Below are 15979 nucleotides of genomic sequence, written 5' to 3'. Positions count from 1 at the left end.
CTCAGGGTCCAGGAACATACGAGGTCCCCACTTTATGTGTTCTCGTGAACACATAAAGTTTACTATATTATTACTACTTTATCCCACCTAACTCATACGAAATGGATTTATGGATGAATTAAGCGACTGAAAATCTGCTGAGATTCTTCTACTGTGTCTGTTAGGATATTTTCTTTTACTTATTTAAGTGTAATTCCGAATTTGAGAATGATATTTCCATTTCAAAGACTTTTTATTAAAACACAACCTTTTATTAAAGCATTATAGGTTTTAACTTTGAATTTTATCGTTCCAAGAAGTCGAGTCATTTGTAACTTTTTCAATTTATTAGTATCGAAATATCCAATATCCTGTATTGACCAGTACCAGCCTCATCAACGGCCATCAATCACAGGCAGGTGTACGATCGGACGCATTACTGTAAACTGTAGCTCGACCCATTTATCAAGGTTTTTACGCCTTCTTTATTAACCTACAAAAGGAGTTTAATAAGAATTCATTAAAGCATAAAACCGGATACCTGATTCATATTTCAACCTGTTTCAAAATTATGGTAGTGCTGTCTATATGAAATGGTGAAAAAAGTAACTATTTCAAGGTTCTTCTCAGTAGAATTTAAATTCCGAACCGGCGCTAGTTTAACATTTAAATATAATATAACGATTTAAGATTACTTAAGCGAACTTACTTGAATAAAAATTATATAGTTTGATTGTTTTTTTTTTTTGATCGAATGGTCCGATTGGAGTTTCAAATACCTACAGTATTTTCGGTATGAGAATTATTTATTATGCTTCGATTTTGTTCATTAAGATGAACATGATCATGATTATATTATTATTTATTTTTAATAATTGGTTATATTTTTTTTGAGCAATATTTATATATTTGTTTTATGATTTTTTTTTGTTTAATCCTAAGATTTCTGTATTTTTGTTGGTGGTGTACAATAAAGTATATTTATCAATTAAGCGACGTTGTCAGGTTCAAGCCCTGCAATTACCACTAAATTTTCATAAGGTTTTTTGTAGACCTTTTTAAGGTGCAAAATACTGTAGTACATTATTTTGATCTATCTCGTAGAGTTCAGCCAGCGTTTACAATGTAAGCGCAAAAAAATGTGTTTATTTACAACATCAAATTAGAAACCTATAAAATGATCAGGATTTCTCAGCTATATTATGCTTGTATACACCTTTCTCTTGAATCACTCTATCTATTGAAGAAAACCGAATAAAAATCCGTTTTGTGGTTTTAAAAATCTAAGAATACACATGGACAGACAGACAGCGGGAAGCGACTTTATTTTATACTATGTAGTGATTCTTGACGGTGAAGTAGGACTTTTTGAAGAAACTGCATGAAATACTCAAAATACCCAAACTGCATTTTTGTGTATAATAATTTTAATTTATCAAAATTTATACCTATAATATTCAGCTTATTTCCACCCTTAATCTTAAATCTAATCTACAATAATGTAAAAGTTTACAAGCATAATATACCTATTTTAATCTTGAGTAAGATCATTGGATCTGAAAAGGGCGAGCAGATACGTAAAACCCTCGTCAATAATATGTACCTAATTTACATATAAGTCAAAAGTCGTCCATGATAACCGAGAGATATGGTCACGCATCCTAACTATAAAAGAGACGTATGGATTAACTTTTAAGATAGTGGTGACTTATAAAATAAATTGCGATCTGCATTAACAAAATTATAATTGCCCAGCAATATATCCTACATGGTCGAAGGTGTATCGGGTAACAATTGTAAATTATAATAAATATAAATATTGGACAACATCACATACAATACTCTGATCCCAATGTAAGTAGCTAAAGCACTTGTGTTATGGATAATCAGAAGTAACGACGGTACCACATACACCCAGACCCAAAACAATATAGAAAACTAATGAACTTTTTCTACATCGACTCGGCCGGGAATCGAATCGAAATTTGCTTTTTAATCAAGGTATATCAATTCTATTTCAAAAGTTAATTGTAAAAAGTAAAAATTATTAGTACATTTAATACTTGCAAAGACACCATAGTAGCTTGGGTAAAATTAGTTCTACTTTACAACCAGTGGTAAAATAAAATAATAAATAGAATACTTCAGTGTGAGGACGCTTGCACGTGTCAGATGAAATCCGGTCACATGAGTACCCACCGACCCTCATTAATTGTACGCGGTGGAATCCCAAAACCTGCTCAAAAAGAGACGAGGTCTTAGCCCAGGATCGTCATAATTGGAGGTTTTTCTACTTATTAATTAAATCTATTTGTAATATAAATATTTACAAGTAATTTACATAAATGCCAGTCTCACCAACTTGGAAATATTAATACTATTTATGTTATAAATGATGATTTAATTCTCGCAAAATTGCACGTAGAGTCATAAAAAAACAGTAAAGACGTTTTATATTATGTGCTACGGCGGTATAAATGATATATCTTTAAAAAACGTATCGACGAATTGAAGTCGATAAATTTTTATTTCTATAAATAATTTATGAGAAACACATCACACGCAGCAATAAAAGTTATTGGCAGTAAATGTCGAACAGGATTAAATGTATTTGCTCAAAAATAGTGTGATGCATTATTTATACAGTGTTTTTATTCTTAACGTGTTCTTGGCAAATTGTGAAAATGTGACTGAAAGAAATAAATACGAAAATATAAATGATGTAGCAGAAGCACTAGTTAATTTATTCGGAATCGATGAGGAGAATGCACGCATTAGAGATTTAAAAGATAAACTAACAAAAATTGACAAATATGTAGTCGATAATGATAAATTATCTGAATTTTTAATGAACGAAACAGCACGTAATGATTTGAACGAAACGACATTTTTTACTGCTTTAAATGAAACTGATCATTTTAGATTCCTATCGGAACATGAATCTAAGAATTTGTATCTAAAATTGAAAGAAAATATGAATCGAGATGATATTCTTAATATTTTAAAAGAACATCATAAAAACGGTGGCATTTCTAAATCTGGAAGAAAAATGATGAAAAGTAATTTATTTAGCAAAATCGACGACGATGAAGTGCTTAATGCTGTTGTCGATAAAATTATAGCAGAAGTACTTTCAGATAAACATAAATTTAATTATACAAAGGAAGACAATAAATACTGGGGTAATTCAATATAATTAGTTTTTATATTAATTATTCAATAAATTATTGGGCTAAATTTATGGCTTTATTCATGAGTCAATGAAGTAATCGTCGTCGAATAGTCCGATGAAAACTTGTATAGTCATAAATAATTTATAATTGGGATTTTGATTGTGATTCTGCCTGGCAATAGAAAAATACAGGCACATAAAAATAACGTAAAAGCAGATCACAATATGTCTGTGGAGAAATAATTAGGTAAACGGGAAAATAAAAATAAACATTGCTTATTATTATATTCCGATTTGCTTGCGATTTGATTGCGAATAGAATTAACTGCTTGCTTTCTAGCTAGTTCTTCTCGATAAACAATTTTTTTGATCTAGTGGTAACCTAATATTTAATTTAATCTTCTATAACATGGATTCAAATATACTTGTGAGAGCCTACTTTGATAAAGTAGAATATATTAATTTGAGTAGTAGTCAGTTAGTCATATTTTCTTCTCTACTAGAATATGTAGTATGGATAGTGAGGTTAAAAACTTCACACGAAATTCAGAAACAATTATTTTAGCATGACCGTACCAAAGTTTTAATTGCGCTAAACTGTACGTTGTATGATGATTAGATCCACAGAGCGAATTAGAAGACCTAGAGCAGTTTCACCGACATGATGGTCGAAGAATTTTTAAAGGAGAACGAACTACGATCAGATATTACCCGTTCATGGTATCTGTTCATGTTATGGGTAGATTTTGGTGCGGAGGTGTGATTTATTGGCACGATCTCGTTCTAACTTCAGCTGCTTGCTTACAACTGTAAATATACATCATTTTTATTAAATAGTATTTATTATATTCTAGTTTCATAAAGAAATTATTAAATAAAAAAGTATCGACCAGTTCTTGTATCTAGTAATAGTAAATTATACTTATCTAACATTACAGAAGTAATGTATCTATCTATATCATGTGAAAGATAATTCCTTATTTACCTGAATGATTATTTATCTTTTCGTCTGTTTTTGGTTTATAAATATATATATAATTGAAACTACTCGTTTCATCAAAAATAAACGGTTTTAAAGACTCGAGCATTCAATACAGGGCACCATCATAATATTATCGGGAAAAAATGAATAATATGATGAATGAATGCATGAACTGGTTTTTAAAATTTAATTTATTTACAGAATGCACAACAATAGGTTGTTTCGCGAGAATCCAAGTGTGTTAAGAGTAAGAATCGGCAGTAATCACAGTAGAATTGGAGGGGAAATGGTCGAAGCTCTCGAGGTGAGGAAATAAAATATTTACTAGTTGGCTTTAACGTCTTTACTGCGGAAACTAAACTGGTAGTCTGAATCGGACTACTACTTTCAATTTTCTTTATTAGAATCTCTATATATTTGGATTTTGGACGAGGACTTGGATTACCTGATGGTAATTGCTCTTATTCCACCAACCCGCTTTGGAGCAGCGTGGTGGAATATCCTCCATAGCTTCTCCTCAACGGGAGAGGAGGCCTTAGCCCAGCAGTGGGAAATTTACAGGCTGATAATGTTTATTATGTTATGTAACTGCTCTTAAGTATTCAGAGACATTGTATGAAATATTAATTAGTCCTCATATGATGATATAATGCACCGCCAACCTTGGGAGCTAAGAAGTCGACGTCCCTCGCTGGAGTTTCACTGGCTCACTCACCGGTGACCTGGCGGTAGAATATGTGAGTGGCAGGTTTACGTTAACAAATTTTCTTTCAGGTATATTTCCATCCAGGCTATAATCCACGCACCCTCAATAACAACATTGCTATCATCAGGCTTCGACGCCACCTTTTTTTCACATATCACCGCATCCCAAAGATCATTAACATCTCATATAATGGTGATGGAATTGCTCCGACTTCTGAAGTCCTGGTACTCGGATGGGGCGTTAGTAAGGTACAGTCACTGTGTTATTTTATTTTAGAAAAAGAGTTAATACTGAGTTTCATGCCGGTTTTTATCGGTAGATTCTATGTATATGTACATATATAAATAAACCACTAACATTATTTGTTTATAGATGTCGCAGATGTTAGCGTACGAACCAATATTCCTGAATAGAAAATTTCTTCCGATCTATCCGAATGTATTTTGTAAAGAAATTTACGGAGAGTGAGTATCTAGTATCTAGTTACAACGTGCCTCAATTTACATCCAACACTAATCACTGGTCCCAACTTTGCACGAGTATATACACGGCATTAAATTCTCATGATATAAGAACCAATACATAACAACCATTACTATTCTGTAGAAGAACTCACCTCGTATCTCATTCGTCAAGCTTTCCTAACCTACTTAATTGTTTATTTTTGATGGTTTGCTTATTTTAATAAAAGTAATAAATAAATAATTATTTTTTTTGTCCTTGTGTAGTATATTGGTTAGTATTTAAATGATACAACCTTTAAGTGGCTATGATACTTTTTGTGTAATTTTAATGAAATGAAATTTATTATTGCTTTGAATTATGTTTGTATCTACATATGTATTTCATGGATTTATGTTCAGTATTTTTTAAATTGTTGAATTTCAATTAAGAGTAAAAAAATAGTTTTACCACTGGTAACACTGAAATGTTTATTTGCATTTCTTTCAGCAAATTCATTTCGAAAACTATGTTCTGCGCAGGGACCTTCACAACCGGAGAAGGAGCTTGTGATGTAAGGATTTAATTAAAATGAAAAATGAAAAACCCTGAATTACAAAATCCTCCAGGTTAAAAGTCAAACAAACTTGCAGTCGGCAATTAAAAATAAATTCTTAACTGTTTGATGTGAAACATTAATGTTGTGGTGGGTTACACCTGCTATTGGCAGCATGCCAAATGCTATGTTATATGCTAGTAAAAAACACCTAATACGGTTTGCTGAGGCTTCGCCATGCTCAAGTGTTTAATAATTTCTGCGACGGTCTAATAATAATATCGATGTTTTACTTCAACCAGGCGTCCTGTTACGGCACTTTTTATTTATTTTTTCTTAATTTTATAAAACGGTGCAAATTTATAATTTCTGAGGGAAAGCTCCACAGCTTAGCGTGTTTTCTGAAGTATTGGACGATATCTATAGATCGGATCGAATTATTTTAACTTTGCGTGTGTATAAGTGAAATATTTCAGCTTTTAGCTCTGCCAATTATTAGATTTAAAAATCATATTTAAAAAAACAGGATAAGCGAGGCGTATTTCCTGATAAGAGATTATATAGATGATGTAACATTTTCCAGAAAGCAATATTTTATTTTAATGCAGAACAAAGAATAATTCCATTGTCCTTAAATAGCAGATCTATGTAATTTCAGTGCCGGAAAACAATAACTACTGAATATCTGGTTCTTCTGTGTAGAATGTACATTGCTAAGCCAGTAATACTTTAAATTAAATTTTATCTTGTAAAATAGTGATAATAATGTTTATAAGAACTTGAATAATAATAAATTTATTCTTGTAATTTGCCTAACCAATTACAAACATTATACAGCATGACGCTGGTGGTCCAGCGGTGATGGCTGGTAAGCTTGTTGGGATCATATCGTTCGGACCATCAGTATGCGGGTATCCGAATGCGCCAACAGTGTTCACACTCGTCGGTGCTTTCGCCGACTGGATTGAAACTGTGAATGAAACTGTAAGTATGAAATAATTACTTATTAAGAAACTAATGACGAATGATGTCGAAATCCATTGCGTCTTTTTAAAGATCTAACGTACAAACGGCGGGAAAATACTTTATTTTTACTATTAGAGACATACAATATATACAATATTTATTGTATAGTTTGGCGGTCCATATACGTTGTGAGAAATATTAACTATTTCTTACATCGCCAATACTTTGCAATCTTGGGAGCTGAGAGGTTGTCTCTCAACACAAAAATACCAAGTATTCCTGTTTGGTGATAAATTGTCTGTCGAGTGTTTGGTAGCACCCAGATGGATTTACAAAAAGGCCTATCACAATTTTACGATGAAACATTCATTCGGTTCGAAGAACTTCTAAGTTTTCCTGATTTGAACATGTATTTGCTCCAAAAATATTACAAAAAACAAAATTACATTTTTTATACTACAAGCACAACTCGGCACATAACTAACGTAACGACTTCCATGTTGATCGGTCAAATGGTGACAGATTTTTTCATGTCATACAGATATACCAAAATCCAGTTTTATATAAATAAGGCAAACCTTATTATACGTAACCGTAAATCCCTTTTACAGTGGTCATGAATTGATATCGAATCTATAAAACGGAGACTATTTCGTTGATCCGGTTCAATCACTCTTAATGTAACAAATTTAAATCTTTCAATTTCATCGCTATTACAATTAGATTCCAGACAAGCGATAAGTACCATTAGGTTTAGGATTTTATTTCGCTTATTTCTTTAAACATTAGATGATAACTGTCCCCTTTCAGAAATATTATTAATACTATTATATGTACTAATGTTATAAATTCTAAAGTAGCCCTGTCTGTCTGTTTGTCAGTCCTTTACGCTTTCATAGCTACATTACTGAACTGAATTCGATGAAATTTGGTATAAATCAAGGTTAAACCCCAAGAAAGGTCTACTTTTGTATACCTAAAACTAGGGAGGGCGCTAACGTCTGTACGGGTCAACCTTGAAAACTGGTGAACTAAATTTCATATGGTTTTCATCACCGTATTAAGAGAGTTTAGTTGTATAATTCATTAGGGTTAGGTGTTAATTGTGAGAAATCAAAAATATTTTTATTATGTTGAAAAAAATCGTGCAGATTGGGAGGTTAACTGACGTATGCCACGTAAGCCGATCGAGTTATCTGTGATGAAGGTAGTTCCGTGGAAATGAATGTTAACATTTGGTCTAATTTAAAGTGCTCTTAAGTGCTAAAATAAACGTATCATGTTACATACAAGCTTATAATACGTCTATCCATTTGTATAAAAAGGAATAGAGAGGGGATAAAATAGACGTAGTATATGTCTGATTTCGTTTTTGTAGGTATTTACTGCACTTTTTTGTATTTTATAATATATTGTAAAATTGTAAGAACTTTAAACAATGAACAATTTACTCACTGATAAATTGAGAACTCAAAACAGATAAATTATATATAAAAAATATAGAAATTAGGAAATTTATTTCTGATTGTTTAATTGATTGAACTTACTTTTATCAGATGCCGGGATACTACCGCGGTAGGAAACGGACGACATCGGTAAGCCCTTTTAGATACTATTCTGACTTCAAGCCAAAGAAGATCTTACCAGAATTACCGGATTTCAAGATATTTGAAACTCCAACGCCCACCGAAGAGAGAACAACAACAACAGCCTCTGCATTGAGGAAGAGGAAAAAGTTGAAGAGAGCTGACTCTGATGTCGATGGCTTTAGCATTGATTTAAAATAAACCTTCTTAAAACAGTTAATTTTTTTTTAATAAAAGCAACGGTACATTGTCAATGGAAAGTATTCTTTTAATTTAATGACATAAATAAATTGAGAATAAATGACATCGTCTTATCATTTAAGACACCGAATGCTGCAATAATTTAAATGTAATGATGAGACAAAAGGCTCTTATCTGACCTGACTTCTATCTTGAGTGGAAGTATTTCAACTACACGCTAAAAATTAGACCTCTAAATATCCTCTTAAAAGTAAAATAGTATCAATGTGAATGACTAACTGGTATAAGACCACCTTCCATTTTGAGAAGAAGGTTTGGCTGACACGATCAAGCTGTTGTTGGTAGAAATATTCGGACAGAATATCATCCTAAACCTGCAAGATAACTCTCTATGTTTGCTATCAACGAAGAGTACGAGATAAATTGTAAATAAAATTTACGCAACTGAAAATTCAGTGCTTAGATTTACATTTATGAACTACTGGGTCATCTCGTTGACATTTCAACTATGATGCGGACTAAAGAAAAAGCTTTTTTCTTTACCACTTTTGTATTTCCTAACTCTTGCTTCAATATATGATTCGACGCTGATTGTTGGTTGTTTAGCAACATAAAATTATCCTTTGTGAATTTATATTAGACATTTATAAGCCCCTTTCTTCTCCAGCGAAGCGTGAACGCTCGTACTACAAATGGTGCCACAACATTACCGCAAGAGATTAATTGCTTTTTACATCTTTTTAATCCGATGCTATATTTCGAAATTAAAATCCTACTAACTATGAGCTAATGCCCTTAGTTTACCAGTGCTAGATCTGCTCTTATAGATCCACATGGGTTGCTACCTGGGTTGCTTAATAATTTAAATCTCCAGAGACCTAACAATCTAGTTTCCAGAATTTCTCATTGAAATTTAAAAAAAAACTCAATATTTATTTAAAGTTGAAACCTCCTCTAATAATTACGATGGTACTAACACGTGGTCGTGTGTGTGAAAGACGATATGGTTAGAAATAATGTTACTGTTGACGTCCGACAGAGAAGTATGGGAGAAGACATGCTGCGCCGACCCCAAGTAAAATTGGGATAAGGGCACGAGGATGATGATGACCAATACATGGTCTAAGTGATCTGACTTTTATAAAAGAGAAAGATGCTCGATTAAATAGTAAGCCGTTACGATGAGAAATACATTCCATTTCTGAACTTGTCACTGATAAATACTGTCAATTGAATTTAAGAGCATTATTTAACTGGTTCGGGTTGGTCTCGAGAGATGAATCGTATATACTTAGCGGCGGCAAAGCGATTAACAGCAGACATACATTTACTGTTTTGTGGAGTAAATTTTCATGTCCCGTGTGTTAAATTGGAGTTTCAGAGCCGCTTTTGCACGAAGCAAACGTTGTAACGAATATAAAATAGCCTTCGTTTTCTCTGTATAGGTGTGGTTACGAAGCGTTATTGTGATCATAATTTAAGTATATTTCTATAGAAAATGGAAGTATATTTATCTCGTATAATCGTATACTCGAGTCAGAAACCTATCAAATTTTTTAAAGTAATAAATATTCATGGTACTAATCCCACCCCCATTTTACCTCGGTGACGGTGGATCACTGTGTGTAATCCTAAAACAAAAAATCTGAAATATATCTATCAAATCAAATCTTACGGAATACTTAATTTTGTGTCCAGACTTGGCAGTGAGCTTATTATTGTTTTACGAAAACTGTGACAAAAAATTAAGAAAATGTTAAACATCACTGCATATGTGGTTATTATTTAATACATGGTTACACGTGCCCCAGAACTCTAACGATTACACTATAACAGGCTTTGAATCTAATGACATATTTTGGGGATTCAGCGTTCTGTCTCTTTTTTTTTAAATTATTTTATTGTAATACGAGAATAAATATCTGACCACTTCCTTTTTTTTAAGTGAAGGCCTAACACTTATTCCACCACACTACTTCAGTGTAAGTTATTCGATATTGGAGTTAAAAGTACATATAAAATGATAGAATTTCTCGCGACACTCAGGTATCCTCTTAATACATCTGTTCGTTTTGGTAAATCCACCATCTTTTGGTAAGATTCACCCTTTCTAGCGAATGAGCAATTTTGTCTATTGTCTATCTCTTAAGCATGACTTAACTTCTTATTACTGAATAAACTCTTAGAGTACATAATCCTGTTTAACTTAAGTTAAAGTTGAGCTTTCATGTTTAGTGAAGTCTACTGTTCCTATGATTATGGAGCGAAAAACGAAATCACGTCGCCTAGTGACGGTTAGCCGCTAAAAGCTAAAACTATTATGTAAGAACAAAGCCAAAATTTACCAATTTAATTTTCAATTTACATAATCGTAATATCTGATTAATATTTACGCCTTGATGACTCAACTGACCGTCATTAAATTTTTGCTCACGTTTACAGATACAGATAACACAATAACATATGTCCGAACCTGGGCTTCCGGTTAACCCAGTGCATGAATCTAGTTGATTATAATAATTATAACTTTAAATTAATACATGCATCAAAAGTGTCCACTGAATATTTGTGGCTTCATTTCAAATTTATAGAACGACAAAACAATTCAATGGAATTCCATAATTCGATCTGTAAATTATGAATTCGTTTATGCTCATAGAAGTTCTATGTATTCCTCATAGCTATGCGAATTAAATCGTGTTCAGAGATTGTTAATGATGTTTTAGTGCAATGTAAAAGATAATATTGGTTAAAAGTTTGAAAAGTGCCTAACAAAGATATATTTGTGTGTCATATCCTTATCTGTAAACTTTACAACATTTTTATTATTAAAGAAGTAGACAACTTACATAAACATTTTGATCGTTTGGCGTTAGATTACGATGAATTGGTGGTATCCAAACAGACGGGCATAGAGCTACCATCATGCCATGCCATTCCTACTAAATACGGAAGCCGCTATTGATTTATTCCAAGAACTCAAGCTATTTACATAATAATATTTAATACAAAGAAACTTTATTCATATCTGCCACGTTTACAGCCTCAAAGAATGATTTTACAGCACATTTTATTTAAGTACACGAGCTTATTGTCTTCTATTGGGCGCCATGTTGAATTTAAAGTGACGTCGAACGATCAAGATGCATCTAACGATACCTATGGATATGTCGAATTATGACAAGTAGTTTAGAAGTCATAAGCCTCGTGTTTCCTACGCAGTAGTCGGATAATTACGTTGACACACAAAACAATTTCAATTATTATCACAGCCACTCTATCTAAGTAACTCTGATTAAATTTCAAACTAGAATCAGCGGTTAATTATCAACCCCCCTCGCTACAAAGTTGCAACAACTGAGCCAGAACTATAGTTAATGAAACAGAGTAACTAAATACAGAATTCTCTCGGTGGACATTTTACTTATTATTGTTTACAAAATTATGTCAATATCAGAACGATTTTCGGTGGTCGGTTCTGAAATATTAGAAAGTTACTAATCTGTATCTACGACCACTACTGACGATTATTTGAGCTAAGTGGAGTGTATTTTACATAGATATTAAGTCTGGCAAATAGGCTATTACCACCATTAAGTAATTACCACCATCCACATATATTGGCACTGTAATAAATGTTAACTATTTCTTAACTTGATTTTAAAAAACCAATGCGCTACAAACCTTAAACTAAGAAGGGATATCCCTTGTATAATAAAATTCCGCAGATATTTTTAACTTTGTCGATTCATATATTTAAATAATTTGTAAAAAATACAATGGTAAAGAAGGCATATTATTCAATACAAGATTATATAGATGATAATACTGTACATATTTTATCTGTTATTGGCCTAACAGTTGTTAAGTATTTGTTATTTTTGTTTATCAACGGCTGTATGTTCTCCAATTAAATAAATAAATAAAGCGTGGAGCTAATACTTGTAGACTTCAGGGCAGGATGTATTACATACATATAAGTATTTAACTAACATGACTTGGTATTTTTAAATGTTGAAAAACAGTACCTAACTACTGAGTTTCTTGCCAGGTCTTCTGGGTAGAATCTGTTTTCCAAACCGGTGGTAGCTTCAATAAAACTCATATATTTTGTTAAATGACGATTCAAAATTACTTGTAAAAGCCTACTTGAATAAAGTATATTTTGATTTGATTTGATTTGCTTGTATTTACAGTGTTACACTCAGAAAGTAGGGCTGTTTGGCGGTCGAATATGTGATGAGCAGGTGGTATCTACCCAGATGAACTTGTACAAGCCCGACTACCAAGTGTGCGCCGGTTCATCTCAGGGCAAAGTATTTTATTTTCTGCACCAGTGCTATTTTTTGATTTGACAATTATTAAGTAAGTGTAATGCTTCTATGTAAGTGGCTCATAAATGATTCGACACTTTTAATATGAAATATTTTAAATATTTTCTGTACCATACGATGAATGTCTTTTGTGAGTCTTTGTGTGTGAGTCTTTTGTGTGTCTTTTGCCGTGTGGAGTTTTTACTATATAAATACATTTATTTTATGTAGATGGAAAATACGTTTGGTTTATTTGCACAGGTGCTCTACTATTTCCTCTCTCCCATTATCCGATGAAACGGACTCCGATACGATCGAAGAGAATTACGGTGTACGTATTTACGTGCTTTCCGTGGCATAAATATGTCAACATTGCCAGTTCCGAAACTTTAGCTTGCTTCGAAAATGCCATACGCCAATAACTGAGCCAAATTGAAAATATTTCCTTATTAGTAAAATGAAGATGAGCTCCTATTTGGACGGAAGATCGGAAGATCACCACATATTATAAAAATTTGTCTCTAATATTCATAATGTGGCTTTCGTTGCAATTAGATTTTTTAAAATAACAAAGAAAATAAAAATTTAAGAAATATTGTCTCACATAACGAGGTTATACAAATCGTTCCCAACAGAATATAACACATTTCGTTAGATACACTTTAATAAAGCAAGCTTAGCTGGGACAGAAAATAATCGACGGTTGATGTTGGAGTGCATTCCCAACATTAAATTGTTCTTATGCCGCATAGTTGGTACAAATAATGGCACGATTACTTTTCATACAATTTGAAGAACTTACGGTATCTTCATCATTACATAGTATAAAACAAAGTCGCTTACCGCTGTCTGCCCCTGTGTATGCTTAGATGTTAAAAATTACACAATGGATTTTCATGCGGTTTTTTTAATGGATTGGTTCAAGAGGAAGGTTTATATGTATAATACATGCACAATATGGTAGAGAAACACTGACAATTTTAGAGGTTACTAATGTGATGTAGTAAATAAACACATTTTTTTGCGCTTGTATTGCAAACGCTGGCTGAACTCTACGAGATAGTTCAAAATAATGTACTACAGTGTTGTAGACATTATAAAGGTCTTCAAAAAAGTCCGCAATAGTATATGTCTATCTCTTAGGGATAACCCACAATGACACTTTGATTTTAAGCAACACAGCATTAATCCAATTAAGTACCTTAAATACATTGTGCATTTAATATAGATCAATATGGCTCTTTACAGTATGTAATTTAACGCATATTTTCGAAGATATTACAGATTTAAAAAGCATATGTTGTGTGCATGTATTGTCTAATGACTAAAAAAACTGTGAACGTTGTATATAAAGACAAATCGCAGTATATTTAGTATCAGCATTGAACCAATGCAAAGCCGGGGGCGTCGCTAGTTTTCTATAAAAGGTGAATTAAATCAAAGGTGCTTTAATACCCCATAGTTTGTCTTCTACCCAGTTTTTCTTAATGCACATAAATCATACCATTCATTCATACTGTAAAGTAATTACCGACAAAAACATTAAAAATTTAACAACGTAATAAAATTAGTTAAATTAATGGATGAAATAAATGTTTTAAATAAAGATAGCGTCGTAAACCTGAACGAAGCAAATCGAGCGGCGCATTTAAATACACAAGTATACTCGTACGAGATATAATCGCTTCGAACCGGAACGAGCGAGAACCAACCGGATTTAACCGGTTACGGGCTGTTAGAGTACGCCGTGTACCGGCTTTCACGTAGAAGATAAAGTTAAAATACGAGCTCTCCGGATAAGATTTTTCCTTTTACTTGATTCATTGTTTGGTGAAATAGACAATTTATTTATAGTCTTAACGTGACAAGAAGCGTTTCACCAAAACGAAGACATAATAACTTTAACATAGGAGAACATAAAAATACTTTTACGTGTCTGTTTTATCTGTTAATTTAAAAAACAATATACTGTCGACATTTTACGTCATGTGATTAAGTATGATAAAGTAATAAAGAAATATAAATTATCTTAAAATATCCTGACATAATGTATTAAGACTCTATAAAAAATCTAACACGTGCATGAGAGCGATTTGTAATCTTAAGAGATTAGAAGTTATAAATCATATTAAAAGAAATTGTAAACGATGACTCTACCTATTTATGTTTATGAAATGACCTCGTTTTATTCAAAAAATATTTGAAGGTAAGGTAGGAAACGAAGGTAAGGCACATCCTATCTGCATAAATGATATCACGTGACGAGACCACCTTTATGAGTTGGGGTGTAATTATATAGGGTTGAGTAATATTAATTAAAGTACCAGTAGATATCCCGAGGTCCGGTGTTAAGGCCCCAGGTCAGACCAAACCTAGCTATTAATAAAGCGTGTTGAAAAGCCGTTGATTCCGCATTTGAACTCTTTCCGGTCGTGTAGGATTTACCGTCTCAATATGAGAGTGCACAATAATTCATCTCTTGGGATGTGCTATTCAGGCTCAACCAAGACGTTTAAACATGAAGTTTATTTAAACAAATAACATAATATATTACTCAATTGATAAGATTATAAATGTCGAGCCGTAGTCGTGTCGTTGGCTGTAAATACATTTTTGTAAACAAGCATTTATATACGAATCGTAAAAATGTAACAATTTCAAACGATATGACGGAATAAGGTTTAATACTCGCTTCTTTATTACATTGTATTTTCATTTTTATGCGTAGAGAGCGTTGTAACCTATGTAACATAAACATTAAAATACTTAACACATTGTTTTCCAAATTTATTAAGATTTTCTGGTTTTAGGAGCTAGTTAGGGTAACTACAGGAACAAGGGATGTAACTTTCTTGTTCCCAAGTTGATGACGCATCTGTGATGTGAGGAATGATTAATATTTTTTACAGTACCAACCTTTATGGGCAGTGGTAACTTACCATAAGGTAGACAATTTTATGAATGGTCGGTATATGTTGGCGGATGAGCATATCGGCTACCTGCTGGTAAGTGGTCACCACTGCCCATAGACAATTGCGCTGTAAGAAATATTAACCATTCCAGACATTTTTAACTTT

At 32.6% G+C, this 15979-nt stretch overlaps 2 protein-coding genes across 3 annotated transcripts in view; one reads left to right on the top strand and one right to left on the bottom strand.

The window, feature by feature from the left end:
* The window catches only part of LOC113399525 (uncharacterized protein), a 463929-nt gene that overhangs the window by 327063 nt on the left and 120887 nt on the right, over positions 1–15979 (bottom strand). The gene's annotated exons all lie outside the window — the stretch shown is intronic.
* LOC113399526 (transmembrane protease serine 11G-like) lies at positions 2557–8609 on the top strand. The gene is made up of 8 exons (XM_026638669.2): positions 2557–3161; positions 3771–3960; positions 4335–4437; positions 4908–5087; positions 5212–5303; positions 5791–5854; positions 6674–6820; positions 8359–8609. The coding sequence occupies exons 1-8, from the start codon at positions 2585–2587 to the stop codon at positions 8587–8589; spliced, it is 1584 nt and encodes a 527-aa protein (XP_026494454.2). The 5' UTR covers positions 2557–2584; the 3' UTR covers positions 8590–8609.

This window comes from Vanessa tameamea, chromosome 25 (genome assembly GCF_037043105.1).
Source record: "Vanessa tameamea isolate UH-Manoa-2023 chromosome 25, ilVanTame1 primary haplotype, whole genome shotgun sequence".
NCBI lineage: Eukaryota > Metazoa > Arthropoda > Insecta > Lepidoptera > Nymphalidae > Vanessa > Vanessa tameamea.
This window is presented reverse-complemented; position numbering and strand designations above follow the sequence as displayed.

Coding starts and splice junctions, on each gene's coding strand:
- LOC113399526 (XM_026638669.2), top strand. CDS start 2,585: ATGTATTTGCTCAAAAATAGTGTGATGCATTATTTATACAGTGTTTTT. Junction 3,162..3,770: donor GGAAGACAATAAATACTGGG/GTAATTCAATAT, acceptor TATGATGATTAG/ATCCACAGAGCGAATTAGAA. Junction 5,304..5,790: donor TGTAAAGAAATTTACGGAGA/GTGAGTATCTAG, acceptor CATTTCTTTCAG/CAAATTCATTTCGAAAACTA.